Here is an 18,313-nt window from a genome sequence, read left to right as displayed (position 1 = left end):
ACCGAAATTGAAAGGGACATATCTAAAAAAGAGATTTCCAATTTGTATTCCTATCTCATAAAGCCGATCATCGATATTCATGATAAATCACACCTAACCAGTCAATTGGTTTGACATTTCGGTATGCCAATACTGTATCTTCGGGTTTTTCCAGACGTACAGGACTACTTAAAAGTGAAAGCTTTGTTTCCTAACAAACTTCATGATGAAAGTCAAAATAGAACACACACTACATTATAATGCAACATACTACAGTTTATTGATAATTCATTTCTACAAGACAAAATACACAAAACAAGGTTTTCTACAGGTTAGTATCCCTTGTTAACAGTTTCATATCCACCAGTTCCTCCGGTGCCTCCATAACTTCCTCCGTGTCCACCACTCGTACATACACATCCTCCGTGGTAGGGGTCGCCACTGTACTTGTCATCACATTCACATTTGTTTGTCTTGTAATTACAGTGAGAATGTGCGTAGGCTCCACAATGTCCACCACATGGAACTTTAAAACCAGAAATTATGACTAGTTAACCAAAAAGAACAACAAAATACATTGAATGTAATACTTGATAATAAGTTTACGTCTTCTACAAATTATTGAGATTCCAAAGCCTTTTATGAGTAATACAAATTATTACGTCACATGCAGGAGAGTCCGGTAATATATTCTGACTGATGAATTTCGCTTAACAATCTTAAACCTAACTGAGTAGCTCTATATAATAAACACAAAGCTTGTAAGACTCGTTCCTGTTCGAGATCAAACATATTTCCTACTAAATTTCCGTTTTGCCACTGTTACTAACGAACCTAATACGGCATTTTGATCCTGGTCAATGTCTTTTTTATCTTTACTTACGTTCACATTTCACAATTGGATTCCCAACCAGTCCCTTGTTGCAGTAACATTTATTGTCATCATGGTTACAGTAAGCGTTATGCACACATTTGCCTTCACAACGCTCTGTAAGAACAAAATACAACAAATTATTATACAATTAACAGTGTCATCGACCTACTCTCAATGTAGACTTTACTCTGTACTTAGGTACTTGCGGCCCCTGATATATCATTTAAGATTACAATACGATGTTAACCTACCATCATCATTCTCAATGAAGACTGTTGCTTCGTGCTGAGGTCCTATACTTCCGCCCTCTGTTACCTTGGTCAATTTCACACTGAACTTTTCCTTAAGTTCGAATACCTGTAAAGAGCAAATATCCAAATAGGGTGAGGTTCCAGATACAACAATTGCATTTATTAATTAGAAAGTGAAATGTAAGGTTTGTATCATTGGATTCTATTTTCATGTCCGATGTCTAATACTTACATCGTCGTTTATGATGTGAATGGATATGTCCTTTTCATTGTCACCATCACCAAAGAAAAGAATACCACCAGTGTTGATGTAATCAAGTCCATGTACAGCAGTGCCATCGAAGGCAGCCCATGTCACCTTAATGGATCCAAAAGTAGAGCCAATTCGCTTGACGGTAATATCTACTTGACTGTCCTTTTCATTGACGGCATGGATCGACTGGGAAATTATAAATAGGCTTGGCTCTGAAAATAATGTGAAAAAAGATTTCAGTAAATCGCATTACTATATCAAACTACTAAGAATAAGAATACTATGATCATTTTATTATATGATCCTGTCTCTAATTCGTATTTTTTTTTAATTTTTACATCACATAATATATAATTTAACACTTTCATCCTTCAGATGAGCATTTATCGGCGAATTGTTTACATGATCATTACACCTTCAATAAACCTATTCAGATTATTGTACTTACTGTGACATCCTCCTTTGTATGGTTCACCGTAGTAACCGGGAAGGCAGACACATTTCTGGGATGGAATATCACATTTGGTGTTTTTGCTCTTCAGACACTTATCATGGCATGGTACTGGTGAAAATAGTAGATATCGTGTTTATTGTTGTCCGGTATGACACAAGACTAGGTAAATTATGTTCTTAAATAGGTATTAGAGTCTGAAATTTGTGTAAAATCTGAGTACCCTTACAATAACCACCGAGCCAGCAAATATGAGTACCTGATAACTGCTCATCATAGGTTTCAAACTTACATCTCAGACATTGGAGTTTATTGGCGATATGTTAAAAGATACCGGCCGATGTCTTATATATAAAGTCTCATTATTTAATGGTTACGTACTAACAAATATGCTTACAATGACATTCCGAGTACGCGTTTCCATAGTATCCTGTCTTACAATAACACTTGTTGTCCTTTCCACAGAAGGCGTTGAGCCGGCAGGCGTTGTTACATGGTTCTGTAAACCAGATTAAATAATCATAATAATTATATTGTACATTGTACCTTTTAGTGTCGTTTAGATAATCGGTATATTTTGGCAACAAAACATTTATAGCTATCTGCGTATTGATTCAAACAGGCAAGTTTTCATGGGTTAACAAAAAATGACGGTATATCATTAGCGAAGGAAACGGGGCATGACATACAGTTCGCAAGTAAAATCATTCTTACTGTAACATTTCACGGTTGGATTTCCGATGTAGCCTGTGTTACAATGGCATTTGTTATCTCGTGGACTGCAGTATGAATATGCACAGCATTTTCCATCGCATGGAACTGAAATAAAAGACGTATCCAGGCATTTAGCTGGTATGCATAAAATAATCGTTAACACAAAATAGCATGTCGATTTCAAATTTCTAATGAATCAAACCAAGTAGGAAGTATGCGTAATCAAATAATGGCGATGACAAATGAATTAGCATTTTGAGCCAGAATTATCTACAAGTCATGGAAAAATAGAATATTGCATCGTCTATATTTTAGATACTTACGTCCGCACACTCCGTCCCATAGAATGAAGTTTTTGTCACAAACACATCTCTGTGAGGGCATGTCACAGTGTGAATTGACCCCACAAGGTCCACCACACGGCTCTGTAAGTGTATCAGAGCATTAACGAAGATAATATACCTATATGTACTTTATTATGCCTAAATTCAACCACGATAATATAGTTATATGTCCATTATTTTACCTATATTTTATATACCTTAATTTATTTAAGGGCGTCCTTTATAATATGACGGTATATAAAGGATCTTACATGAGTGGCTATGTGATATGGAATTTATCAAACGAGTTCAATAATTGTATATGCCACAAGCCTTTAGGCGAGTGGCATATCAAATCATTTAACGAGTTTGTGATTAATTACATATCAAATAGTCACTAGTGAAAGATTCTATTTATCACATAACTTTCAATGATTAAGTTTTAATTTCGCCTCTGTATAAAACAGAAGAAATCTAGCTCCGATGTGTCGTTTCGGTCTACTGAGACAATCATGTGTCGTCATATATAGATTAAGACGTCAGAACTACGTGTGATGTTATAATAGTTTTACGCTTTATAAAAAGGAAAAACGTCAGTCACATTCTCAATCAATTTAAATATATTCTTAAAAATGAAAGCTTAATCATAATACAAAACTGGAAATTACTTTAAAAGATCTTTAAAACGTTTCTTGTGGGCCTTATAAATAATGTACAACCTATAACAATACACATAAATTTATGTAAATTCAACTTACTGTCGTCGTTGTGTATGGTGACGATTGTAGTGGATAAACTTCCCACTACGCCGAAAAGTGTAGGATTTGTTTGCGTAAGCGTTAACTTGAATTTTTCATCGAGTTCAAAAATCTATGAAACAGACGAAAAAAACCACGCATGATCCTCTGAACGTTAAAATATCTTTCTTAAATACAGAGGTTTGGGACAAAATGGCATATTTGAGCCATGGTGGCTGAACGGCTAATGTTGAAAAAGGGTTGTTTTACCTTATCGACTCTAATGTAGATGATGAAAGACACTGAAGTGACACCCGGAGCAAAGTACACATTGCCCACATTGTTGAGGTAATCGGGGCCGTATTTTGCAGATATATCTGTAGCTACCCATGTGACAGTCACTCCTCCAAATTTGGATCCAATCCTGTTTACTGTTACCGATACAGAACCAGTGTCTTCGTTTACGCTGTAACTAGGCGTGGCAAATACAAAAGTAGCTGGTCCTGGAATTACAATATCAAAACAAATTAATACCGAATACTTGCATCATATCAATTTTAACATTTCGGTGAAATAACGACTCTTTGCATGACTGACTGTGCAGTATTAAATCCAATATCGGTTTTTGTTTTAAATGTTTTGACAGCATCAATACTTCAAGAGAAAATGGTAATACTTACTTTGACATCCAACCTTTGGATCACCATGGAATCCTTTCAAACATTCACAAGTCTGAGATGGAATATCACAGCGAGCATTAGCCTTACATAGGTTGTTACATGGTGCTGTAAAATACAACAAGATTTGTTTAGTTGATTCATCAACCTCCCGTGTAAGACGCGTGCAGCGTGAAATTGTTTTGGGAGGCTGTTGTATATTCGTGTGGTGTCTTCTTATACAGAGCAACTTTTGTCCTTCTCAAACTTCTTTATTACTGAAGTATGCTACAAAAGACACCAAACAACACATCCTACCCGGTCACATTTTACCGACAATGGACGAACCAGTCGTCCTACTCCCTGTATGCCAACAGTGAAGCGGTGTCAAGGGAGACGTTAGGAAGAACATTGTTAGTAAAGAAGAAGATAAAAGAAGAGATCCTAAATTAACTTACCTTTGTGAAAATGACGTCATTAAGTATTTTATTTCTTATTAATACATTATATACACTGTAAAATGTATCAAAGAAATATAGACAGTAGACTTTTGGTTTTATCGTATTTTAGTTTAACAATTCAAAAGCGAATTGGACATTAGTTACATTTTTGACGGTCCTTATCCCATCCTTACGTGCTTTTTGAAAGGGATCCGTCCCAAACTGCTAAGTAATCCAGAATTATTATAACTGATAGTATTCAATACAGTTCCAAGTTAGGAAATATAGCTAAATATGCCTATCTTTGGCCGTTTAAAAAGTCATTTTATGGTATAATTATGTATAACACTTACGTGTACAGCCGACATATGGGTTACCATAGAATCCTTTGTTACAGCAACATCTGTCGTCAGACCCACAAAAAGCATTTTGTTTACAGGCATCACGGCAAGGTTCTGTAATTTAAACAATAAATTTGATGAGGAAATCAGCAATTACTACTAGATTTCGTGGGAAGACTAGGTTTAAAAAAAAAGTTTTTAATGTTAACCAGACGTCGCAAGACGGTAAAGATATTTGTTTATAAATCATTTTATAGTACAAGTCTCACTCGATACAATACATATACAAGTTTACCTATGTTAAATATGATAGCATAAAACCAAAATAGTTCTTAACTAGACAGGGATCTAATGTTTGTAAGGTATCAAGACTTTTCTTATTAGAAACTTACTGTAACAGGCCACATATCCAAGCCCCTTGTATCCTGGTTTACATTTACAAGTGTTATCCTTATCACAGTATGCATTAGCACAGCATCGACCATTACATGGACCTATAAATACAAATTTCATAATGAGATCTTCAATCGCGCGGACATATAACCTAAACTTAATTACATTTACCATCTTATAAATCTATCAAAATATTGTCTTGATTACATGTAATATTACATGGACCTATAACACAAATGTCTTAATCACATCTACCATCATACAGACGTACAACACAAACGTTTTAATTACATCTAGCATCATATGGACCTATACCATAACGTCTTAATTACATCTGGCATCATATGGACCTATACCATAACGTCTTAATTACATCTGGCATCATATGGACCTATACCATAACGTCTTAATTACATCTAGCATCATATGGACCTATACCATAACGTCTTAGTTACATCTAGCATCATATGGACCTATACCATAACGTCTTAATTACATCTAGCATCATATGGACATATACCATAACGTCTTAGTTACATCTGGCATCATATGGACCAATACCATATTGTCTTAATTACATCTGGCATCATATGGACTATACCATAACGTCTTTAGTTATATCTGGCATCATATGGACCTATACCATAACGTCTTAGTTATATCTGGCATCATATGGACCACATATGGACCAATACCATAGCGTCTTAATTACATGTAGCATCATATGGACCTACACTATATCGTCTTAATTACATCTAGCATCATATGGACATATACCACGACGTCTTAATTAGAACTAGCATCATATGGACCTATACCATAGCGTCTTAGTTATATCTGGCATCATATGGACCTATACCATAACGTCTTAATTACATCTGGCATCATATGGACCTACAATATATCGTCTTAATTACATCTAGCATCATATGGACATATACCACGACGTCTTAATTACATCTGGCATCATATGGACCTATACCATACTGTCTTAATTACATCTGGCATCATATGGACATATACCATAACGTCTTAGTTATATCTGGCATCATATGGACATATACCATAATGTCTTAATTACATCTGGCATCATATGGACCTATACCATAACGTCTTAGTTACATCTGACATCATATGGACCTATACCATAGCGTCTTAGTTACATCTAGCATCATATGGACCTATACCATAACGTCTTAATTACATCTGGCATCATATGGACCTATACCATAACGTCTTGATTAGAACTAGAATCACATGGAACTATACCAAAACGGTTTAATTACATCTTCCATTACATGGTACTGTTGAACGAACGCCTTCGTTATATACTGCAGCTGCAACGTTTTATCAAAATCTACCATTCCATGGTATTGTTCGACTACTGACCGGTCAATAGTTAGACTCTTGACGTTTGCATTCGCTTTATATTATATTTTCACTTACTACGCTTGTCCACTATACGCAAATACTAGCTGAGTTTGTTTACCATAACTGCATGGTTTCAGTGATTGGGGTGGACGGACGTGAGGCCTTGTGGCATATTTCAGTTATAAACAAATCTCCTTGCATTTGTTCTCTGAGACTTTAATAATGTGTATTATAAAACATGCACCGCTAGTAATCAACGTGTTGACCGTTTGCCTACGCGTCACTACAAATACATTTACATTGTAGGCCTATCCAACGAACAAAAGTGAAGTCGATTAATCTATCGTAGACTACATTTAAATAACCACATAGGTTCCAAGGATGTTATATCGTCAAGTCAATCGACAATATAAAACGCATTGAGCTACTTGCATTTGAACACCGGTGTTTTGATAACTTCGTCAAACACATGTGGCCGAGTACAAATACTTTATGTAATTACGCTGTATAACTGATCTGATTTAATGAAATTATCTCTGAGAGGTATGTTGTTCTTCAAGTTTATTTTACGCTAAAATATTGAACTTTTTTGTCGTCACGGGTGAATAATTCGACCTTTTGTGAAGGGTCAACATTCGCTGTTCAATTAAGTCACAATCTGATTAAAACACAGATCCTTATAGCCACTCCGTTCAATAGAGGATCTGACAATATCCCATAAGGGGTCACGTCCAGGTGACCTTTCAACCACGTGTACTGCAGAGCAAATGCAGTTTCTACACCTCGCAAGATCAATTGAAAACGTCTTTTCGTCCCAGTATACATATACAATTAGCTTTGTTGTGAACTTCGGGCGAGATGACTACATACACGAAAGTAATTTTGACAGCCTTTTCAAACTTTTCGTCCCCAGTCAAGATTCTGGCAGTGCCAATTCGATTGGCCATTTTAAAAGGTCATCTTGACGTGACCCCTTATGGAATGTTCTCAGATCCTCTTATCCAACGTAGTGATAATAAGGATCTGTATTTTAATCAGATTGAATTAAGTCAGTTCCTCCCACTTATGATCGACTTTTATTGAATAATTACGTCACTTTCAAATGACGATTTTATTGCATAAAATAAATAAAAAGTCGTGTGAGTCTAAATGTAGGATTCGATTTAGCTTTTATGTTTACTATGTTTGTATGAGGCAATTTCTCTAAGAACATATTCAATATGGGATGAATTATTCTTCAAGGAATTGCCCCATACAAGCATGGTGACCATAAAAGCGAAATCCAATCCCTATGTGGATGTCATATTTAATTGTTGACGTCAAAAACACCAGGCCGCCAAAACAACTGTATAACACTGTTAAATGAACGCCTTCGTTATATATACAACTACGTAAAACTGCAGCTCCAACTTTCAAGTTAAATATACCATTGCGTAAAAAGGGTAAAATAAAGTGATTATCTTAATTGCTTAACAAATTATTATCTGTACTTGAACTAAATCATAATACGTACGAACGCATGCTCTATAAGTAGCATCCCAGTTATAGCCGTCATCACAAACGCACTTCCTTCTTTTCTCATCACAGCTTGAGTAACGGGGGCATGGTCCTCCACATGGATCTATAATAGATATTTTCGAAGTGATCCATGGATATAAACACAACATAATTCAACGTATAAATATCTATCAAACTGTGATGGTGCTCTATGATTCAAATCTCTTCAACAGTACGTAACGGAGTAAACAAACAAACCGTCATTGTCAAGGATGTTGATCTTTGCTGTCACGGAGGATCCCAGCACACCTCCTGCACTGACGTATTTCAGGACGACGGTGAAGAACTCTGTGGTTTCATAAACCTGAGAAGTAAATAGGATAGTCTTAATGCGGAATCTATGGTTTTTGATACAAAAGTTCAAATTAACGATTAGCGGGAAGAACAAAAACAAGAGATCCCAGAGTGATCTTGGCGCCCACCAAAGAATGATCTATATCTGACAAAGGAAAGATGGATCTTTTCTCTACTTTTTAAACTTTTTCAAACATACTACATATAAAATTTGAGACAGATCGCTTCAGTACCTTTTGCGAAATAGCGGTAACAAACTTCAACTATCAAAATCCAAGATGACTCCTTGGCGGCCATCTTGTTGATCAATCGGTCTCAAATTAAAATATGCACAACTAGGGCCCTAGGGGAACCTACATGTGAAATTTGAGAAAGATCCATTCAATACTTTCTGAGAAATAGCGATAACAAACTTTGAATATAAAAATCCAAGATGGCTGCCTGGCAGCAATTTTGTTGACCGATCGGTCCCAAATCACAATATGCACAACTAGGGCCCTAGGGGAACCTACATATGAATTTTGAGACAGATCCCTTCAGTACTTTTTGAGAAATAGCGATAACAAACTTTGAATAACAAAATCCAAGATGGCTGCCTGGCGGCCATTTTGTTAACCGATCGGTCCCAAAATGCAATATGCACAACTAGGTCCCTAGGGGAACCTACATAGGAAATTTGAGACAGATCCCTTCAGTACTATCTGAGAAATAGCCATAACAAACTTTAACTATCGACGGACGTCGGACGGCGGACGACGGACGACGGACCACGGACCACGGACGCAGGGCGATTTGAATAGCTCACCATCTGATGATGGTGGGCTAAAAATACTTAAATATTTGAAAATTGGATAAAAAAGACTTGCTTATCATGAAAGGACAGTATCTGGAGTTGACCTCAATATAGCAGGGGGTCATTACAGGTATTCGCATATATTTTCTGGATTTCATTTTTTTGAAGAAAATATTTTGTTTTATGTATATGCATGTGTTTTATAGATATCAAACTTTCAGGGAAGATCATTTCCTTGGTGAACCAAATAAGTATTTTTCAACTAACCGAGTCGTCGATAATGTAAACGTTGACGGTCTTAGTAGTTTCTCCGCTAGCAAAGTAAATTGTCCCTGCTGTATTTCCGTAATCCAATCCTTGTTTGGCAGTTCCATCTTGCGTTTGCCAATAAACAGTGACGGCCGGGAAGCTGAATCCAGCTCTGGTTACAGAAACCTGTACTACTCCAACATCTTCCTTTGCAGTGTACACAGTTTTGGTAAACGTTAATGATCCAGGCTCTGCAGATGATATCAATAGATAAATAAACACATATTGATGGTTTGTTGATACTCAACGAATTATATTCAATTTGACGTACAACAGTATGATATTATAGGCGATGCATTATACATGAGTGACTGTATAACAATATACTTACTTTGACAACCCTTCAGTGGATTACCAAAGAAACCATCTTTACAGTAGCATTTGTGGGTGTAGATATCACAGCGAGCGTTGTCTTTACATAGACCATGGCATGGCACTATCAAAAACAATAAAGATATAGACAAAAATGTTTCCTTTTGTTTTAGTCTCAAACTGCAAAAATACGAATTTCGCTTCATCTCGCTTCATCTCGTACGAATAATCACGGTTTAAGTCTAATAATATAAATTGGGTTTTGGATTTTTTAGAAGTTGTCTTATCCAGACCTTTCTTTGATCGTCAATTTCAATGTCATGTTAAAGTTACTGTCACATGTTGATGATTTTTTAGTGCGAGTGTACTAGTACTATTATTTTCCTTGTCGGGTGTAGAGTCTGTGTACATCCGCTATGCGCAGATTCCAACTGCGCACGCGATACCGGAAGTCAGTGTCTTATAGCGTTTGATAGATTTCGCCATGATTTAGAGACACCAAACTTTCAAAAACATATATTAAGATAAACATATATTAAGATATACTTGTCAGCGATAATCTACTATAAATTAACAACAGTGACATTACACAGTGCTAAACGCATTTGTTTTGTGTAAAATTCAAGCGTCGTATCATACAAACTCTTGCATTGGTGAATCTGATCGACTTTTTTTCCATAGCGGAAATTTAGGGTAGGAAGTATTTAGCGAGAGCTCTTAATGTCTAACAGGCATATCTCTATTTTTTTAAGTTTCTTTTTCATCACATTTCCATGCCGAAGTGATTCGCTTCCATAATTACAATATTTATAAATAATTTGATTTTGTGATGTTGTCATCAATTGTATATTCACCATTATTTTTCAGCCTTAATTCTGGAGTATAATATTAGGATTCTTTATACTCACAGTAGCATCCCTTGTATGGGTTGCCGTAGTATCCTTGTTCACAATAACACTTGTTATCCTTTCCACACAAAGCATAGCTTCCGCAGGCATCATTACATGGTTCTAAAAAAGAATATATTAATAGCAACGGCAGCGTAAATCTGATGTTTCAGTTCCAAGGCTATACTACCCTGGTATCAAACTTAACTAACCTATTTGCCGATCGCCAGGTGTAATATAGCCAGGTGGATTCGTGCCCGCAAACGCACGTGTTTCTGTTCAATATCAGAGCGAACATCGTTTAACACAATACAAAATACAAAGGCACGTGCGGTTTGATTGACAACAGGCGGTCCGTCAATTAGATAACTTAGCGAAACAGTTTAAAGTTCTCGGACCATATTATTCTGTAATAGAACTTACTGAAACACTTCACAGTTCCTATGCCCCAATATCCTTGGTTACATTTACATCGGTTGTCTCGTGCATCACAGTAAGCATTGGCGCAACACAGTCCTTTACAGGGCACTGAAAAGACAAGTACGAGGAAATGAAGTACCTTATTGACATCATCTTATTATGGTTTTAGTTTTATCGAACAACTTAACAACACTGAAAATATTAACTGCTATAAAACTATAAACTTCATTTAAATCGCTCCCGAAGTAAGTTATACGTTTGATAAAAGTCAATTTCAATGCCTCGGATGTAAACTAACGAGATATTTACGAGTGTGATAAAAAGTTACAAAATAAGCGTAATAATTTGGATAACGCTTTTAAAAAAATTCTTTAACTGTTCCTTCAATAATTGCGGTTTTCTTCTACACAATGTATAGAATAACATGTATTATTATCTCCACAAATAACATACATTTGTATATGTAGAGTTTGTGATGCTATCACACGTCCATATAACCTAAATTCAACAACCTGTAAACGTAAGTATACGTTTTCTACTGGACAACCATTGTAATACAATAATTCTCGTCCATTCTTTAACAATGTTTTGTATTCATTTCTCATAACACTCGGAAAACTAGCTCAAAGTTGAAATAAAACATATTCCTTATTTTAAAATACTTAACATTTATTTAACAACCATAATATACGATATGAGAAGAAAACGTATATAATAACCTACATTCACATCCTCCATAATAGGTCTTGATGTAGCCCTTAATGCAGACACACTTCTGAGATGGAGAGTCACACTTGGAATACTGGGGACATGGGCCGCCACACGGAGCTGTTAGTAGGAAACAAGTATTAATCAGGATATGGAGGTTGAAATAAAAAGCGAAACAAGTCAAATAATGATAATTTTTATCAGAACACTTAAATTTCTATATTGTTAATATTTCTTGCATTGATATGCTTATCCCATGTGACAATCTCTCAATTCATCAGGGTTATTAAAATATAACGATTATACATTATTTGAAAGATATGTCCTTACCATCATTATCCTCAATTGAGACAACTGTGGTAATAAGCTGACCAAATACGGCACCAGGCTCAATAAATGTCAGTGACAAAGAGAAGGTTTCGATCTTTTCATACATCTGTTAATACAAAAATTAATAAACAGCTTTACAATATTTGTCTGTAAGAATCAGAGATATATGTATTTAACAATGATTCATTGTGTGAAAATGTATTGATTTTAAAAAATTATAAAAAATAAACGTTGATTATAGAATTGGTTTAAGTACCGTTATATACCGTTACCGACACATGCATTAAAATAGTATTCTTGTTTGTGTTGTAAATGATATGTAATAAATGTGATATCCCTATAATGTTTCTTTTCGTGTATTTTGATCTTTTTTTTTAAGTTTTAGTATTTAGTGAGACAACATGTGTACGATTGCTGCTGTAGACTAGTTCTTACTCTTCCGGAGTTGTTGCTTTGAGCCATTTCCGTTTTAAAGTGCATCCATACAAACATGTATGTTTAGCACGTGATAAAACATTGGACACAAACCTCTATCATGCACATGCTCACGACAATGCTATTTTAGTATTATTAATATCGCTTAATATTGACAGACGTATCTTGTTGGAGTGGTAATGCAGGATTTATGAGTTAAGAAAGTATTTGAAGAATCAGAAAGAGTTCGATATTTTTGATATAAGATGTAAACATATTTGTATTAGGTTATTAATATTCCGTCGTAATGATGTTATCAGAAAATGTACATTACACATATACAATATATAACAGTGAATGAAATCTCACCATATCGTTTGTGATAGGGATAATGATTTCCACTGACGTTACTCCAGTGCCAAAGTAGATTTTGCCTTGACTACCGATGTAATCACTTCCTTGTTTAGCTGTTACATCATGGCTTGTCCAGGTGACATGGACACCGGCGTAAGTTGATCCAGTTCTGATCACCTTGATGACAACAACTCCAACATTTTCGATTACAGAGTATTCAGCTTTCTCGAACTGAATGATTCCAGGCTCTGTTAAAGAAAAGGTTTAGTATTGCTAGTTAGTTTATTATGAAATATCAAGAAAAAAAATGTATTTTCTGAAATTGCAAATTGATCCTATGTATAAAAATAGATTAATGCTTACTTTCACATATTTTGTATGGGTTTCCGAAGAATCCTTCATTGCAAACACATTTCTGAGTCGGGATATCGCATTTGGCATTAGTTTTGCAAAGTCCATGACAGGCCGCTGTTCAATAAACAATGAAACAATTTATAATTAAGAAAAAACTTACACCATAATTAGAAATAGTCTGTCTCTCCGTTGAAAATTATCAGTTTTCGGGACAATCGCGCTTATTTTTTAACAAGAGTTAATGTGAAAGGCAGAAAAACGAAGCTGCCATACTACTTTATATCATCAACCTTCGAATTGGATTAGAACTAAGGTTCCTATGTGTGGTAACTTTTATATCCGCGTCTTTATATAGTACAGATAGCAGAGTAAGAATTTCGTTAGAAAATTATATCTACCTCTCTGATTACAATGAAGTTCACTTAAGATGTTTGCATGGAAAAGGTGTATGTAAGGGCTTCCATACAATATTTTATAACGATTTTATTACTTACAGATATACGTACAAAATATTATTATACTTACGGTAACAACCAAAGTACGGGTTTCCATAGAATCCGTCGTTACAGTAACAAGTATTGTGCTTTCCGCAATGGGAATTCTTTCCGCACAAGTCCTTGCATGGTTCTGTAGAAAAGTAATCTTATGTTTGAGGAGGTCGGTATATCGTTAACAACATTCAAAAGACTTAAATATTCTAATTGTTATGATCACCTGACTTGTAAGAAGTATTTAGCACCATCAAAATATAACAGCGAAAAGTTATGGTTGATAATGATTGCATTAAGTTCAAATATTTTATATTTCCGCTTACTGTAACAGTTGACTGTCGGTACTCCATAATATCCCTTGTTACAGTAGCATTTGTTGTCCTCTTCATTGCAATAGGCATTAGCACAACAAAGTCCTCCACATGGTTCTGAAATGAAATAACCGATGTCGCACATGTTAAAATTTTTGTTTTTCTTTTCTTTTTTTGGACTATTTCACATACAAATGTCTTTTAAATATGATTATAACATATCCGCCATCACACATATCACAGATAAAGTAATGAAAACCATATCATCCGTTTTAGGAGGGTTCTTTGTTATATATATATATATATTTTTTCCCATTTATATTTTAATAAGATTATAGACCAAAAGCGTTTAAAGACACCCCACCGCCGACAGCATTAACAGTACTCATCATTTGAACAAAATAGATGTTTATTCGTGAACATAAGTGTATAGTTCACCCAAAAATATACATGAAATAATTATTTTGCATTTGGTGCATGTACAATCAGTATTTCATTCCATATAGGAAATAGTGTCATGTTGTATTTTCGGGACGCAATTAATTATTCTTAATATTTTCATCTTTAAGTTAAAGATGCTCCACCATCGCTGACAAATGGTATTTTTTCACTATAAAAACAGGAGCAGACGATTTAGTATTTTACTTCAGTTACAAAATTTTATTTCTTTACACTTTTATCTCCAATGAAAAGGTCGAGCTTCTAATTTTACTTCAAGCTAAAAATATGAAAAAGTATTTATTGCATCCGAAAAAAAACCCGTGGCACTATATCCTATATGGAATGCAGTACTGATTACGCATGCACCAAAGGCGAAACAAATTATTTTATATTATTTTTGGTTTTAATAAGGCATATATATACACGATAAGATAACAATAATTGATCAAATGATGAATATCATTTATGCTATGTCGGCGGGGAGCATCTTTTAATAAAAACCTTAAACTTTTCAATGATGGTAATGGTGTAAATAGAGTAACTTTTATTATTGAAGAAAAATACTGAAGCATTTCCTCCCGGTTTTTTTTATAGCAAACAAAATACATTTGTCAGCGTTGTAGCATCTTTAAATTACAATATTATCTTTATAAGAAAAGCCGACTTACTTCCACACCCGCCGTGATAAGGATCGAGAACGTATCCATCATCACAGACACAAGTTTGTTTCGGGATGTCACAGTGGGAATAAGGTCCGCAAGGCTTTCCACAGGGTTCTGGGAAATACATAAAGGGCCAATGAGCAGGAGTGAAACTAAACTTCATATCATATCTAGTCAAGCGAATTTAAAAGGCAAATTCTATTCTGATTTTTCATTTCTGTTATCCAGTAAAATTACAATTAAAAATAAGATAATAATATGCTACATTATCAAGGTCAATAATCTTTTATCCTGTGTTGTCATTACTCGGTTTGTATACCTACCGTCGTCATCTGTGATTGTAATAGTAGCTTCAAGCGGACCACCTACTGCCAGGACTCCTCCACCAACAACTGACACTAGTTTTACTACAAACTTTTCAGTCTGCTCATAGATCTGTTAAAAGATTATGTATACATCATCTCAAATTGAAAACCATTCAGCCAACAACAAAACGTTGATGCAACGAATACTACACACATAATTCAACTCATCAAAATAATAGTCAGACAGTCGGTATATCAAAATTGTGTAGAAGAATCACTTTACCTTGTTCCCTATGATGTTGAACGTTATGTATTTGGTAGTCGCTCCGCTTTCGAATACAACTACCCCTTTTTCATACTACCCCTTTTTCAGGAGAGTAATCGGATCCAAATTGAGCAGTAATATCTTCAGTCACGAACCCAACAGCTATCTTGCCCAAACTGACACCGACCCTCACTACCTCCACTTGTAATTGACCAACATTTTCTGATACAACGTAGGACGTTTTCACGAGTTTCACAATGCTTGGTTCTGAAATAGAACACAAAATTTGTCATGTGATTATTGGTATCAATTAATAAGTTAATTCATTCACGTAATGCGTACAAATGTGCAGTAAAACATCCATTCAAGCATTATATTAGATATATAACTATTTAATTTGCAAAGCTTTTCTTTTTCATACCATGCAATAAGAAATTGTGTTTGATGTTTTAAATACGCGGACCTCCATACAATGACTTCACTCCATCCTAAATGATGCGGCCGACCCCCCGAATTCTGAATAATAAACATGTTGAGGAGATTGTTTACTTACTGTAACACTTGACAGATCCGTCTCCCACGAGCCCTTTGTCACATACACATTTATTGGTCTCTTTCTCACAGAAGGCGCCGTCAACACATTTTCCATAGCATGGGACTATAAATGTGAGAATATGAAGATTCAATGTTATATAAACTTACATAAACTCATTTATTTTGCTTGTGTTTTCTGTGAAATCAGTACCACATTCCATATAGAGCATACATTTTGTTTCCGGGATGGAATTAATTATTTTACATACCTTTCTACTGAAGTGAAATAAGAGACTTGTTAATAAAGTTGCTTGTGATTGTGTAATGTAAGCAACTTTTGTTACTGAAAGAAACTATCTCGTCTGTTCCTTTAAAGCATACAACTGACCATTCTTAGGCGGTGTAGTATCTTTAATAATACAAGATAAGCTGGCTAGAAGCAAGATATGTGCTAAGCTTTATTGCAAAAAGAAATAAAATTAAGAAAAAATGTTTTGTTGACAGGTTTTACTTACGGTAACAGCCTTTATAAGGATCACCGATGAATTCCTTTTTGCAGTAACATTTAAATATCTTAACGTCACAATAGGTATTACGTCCACATTTATCCCAGCATGGCTCTGAATAGAAGAATGTTATTGTCGGCAATGCATAGGTTTTAGGGAAATGTTTGGTTTCTCAAAGATCAAACATAATTGATATCAACTGCAAAAGAGCTAGGATTGTTCATAAATGTTTAAATAAGAATTCATTGTTGGTTTTTACCTAGGAACAAATATACAATGCGTCTTTTACCTATGACATGTTAATAATTGTTTCATACGTATGCTTACTTTTGCTGATTGGAATTAGTCAGTTAAGTCTGCCTAATGATGGAACTATTTTAACAGGACAATTCATGAATGAAGATACTACTACTCTTAGTGATAGTTACAATACTCTTCTTACCAACACATGGATGAGTACTATCGCCGTGGTAGTTAGGTTTACACACACATCGTCCGCTTATATATACAGAGTTTTCACAACATTTCTTTTCTGGTGCAACGTAGTCCGATGCTGGCACAGGTTTAGGAGCTACGTATTCGCCACCTTAAAGTAATATAAAGCTAAGTAAAGTAACCTATGTATAGATGTTTTCTTTCTAAACTAAATGAAACCAGAACAGAACATAGCCTCTAAAATTTGCATATATATCGAAAACAAACAAGATCTAATTGACATTATATAAGTAAGAAAAGCCCTATGTAGTGAAATGTATGGGAAATTATCAAACTCGCTTGCTGTCCGCCATTGCACATTGTGGTTGGGCGACTTGTATGCCGAAACCTGGCCCTTGGCAGTATAGTTAAGATTTTTTGTCTAGAACTACTCAAATCGTTCTTACAGAAGTGTGTTTACCTTATTTGGTGCAAGTTCTTGTCTAAATATAATTTCACCAACTCCTCGGTGGTTAAGTAATGCATATGTTTCACGTGCGTGACTTTTGCTCGGGTATGGGGACAGCATTCATGTTATATCTGCTTAATCGTATTGATCAACGATTTGGAATTCCAACGGTATCAATCAAAATACTTAACAATGACGTAGAATTTGTCAATATTTCTTGTGATATGCTTCATAAGGAATATAGAACAACGCATTTATGTCATATTTTGCTTCGTGGCTATGTAATAGAGTTAGCCTCATTGAATTGTTCCTTTTAATGAATGATCGATATTTATTAATCTTATTCTATACATCTGTTCGACCTTTCAACTACATGTATTGGTTTGGTTTGGATTATATT

General features: G+C 35.0%; 1 protein-coding gene across 1 annotated transcript; it reads right to left on the bottom strand.

Annotated features, from left to right (window-relative positions):
- Positions 1 to 237: 237 nt before the first annotated feature.
- LOC138316529 (cell death abnormality protein 1-like) lies at positions 238 to 11,929 on the bottom strand. Its single transcript, XM_069258214.1, has 20 exons — positions 11,914 to 11,929; positions 11,359 to 11,463; positions 10,957 to 11,058; positions 10,068 to 10,172; positions 9,695 to 9,927; positions 8,539 to 8,644; positions 8,297 to 8,404; positions 5,412 to 5,513; positions 5,032 to 5,133; positions 4,263 to 4,367; positions 3,853 to 4,085; positions 3,604 to 3,715; positions 2,846 to 2,947; positions 2,523 to 2,627; positions 2,206 to 2,307; positions 1,806 to 1,919; positions 1,337 to 1,569; positions 1,105 to 1,210; positions 863 to 967; positions 238 to 505 (listed from the first exon to the last, which is right to left on the bottom strand). Exons 1-20 carry the CDS (start codon positions 11,927 to 11,929, stop codon positions 312 to 314), a joined length of 2,490 nt encoding a protein of 829 aa, XP_069114315.1. The 3' UTR covers positions 238 to 311.
- Between the last annotated feature and the right edge of the window lie 6,384 nt (positions 11,930 to 18,313).

The sequence above is a fragment of the Argopecten irradians genome, chromosome 2 (assembly GCF_041381155.1).
Source record: "Argopecten irradians isolate NY chromosome 2, Ai_NY, whole genome shotgun sequence".
NCBI lineage: Eukaryota > Metazoa > Mollusca > Bivalvia > Pectinida > Pectinidae > Argopecten > Argopecten irradians.
Note: the sequence above shows the minus strand (reverse complement) of the source record. Positions and strands in the feature narration are given on the sequence as shown.

What these genes read in the sequence shown, in the direction of transcription:
- LOC138316529 (XM_069258214.1), bottom strand. An exon ending in CCCATACAAGGGATGCTACT is followed by an intron (nt 10,173 to 10,956) that starts GTGAGTATAAAG and finishes TGTTTTTGATAG; the next exon opens with TGCCATGCCATGGTCTATGT. An exon ending in CACCATACACAACGACGACA is followed by an intron (nt 2,948 to 3,603) that starts GTAAGTTGAATT and finishes ATACACTTACAG; the next exon opens with AGCCGTGTGGTGGACCTTGT.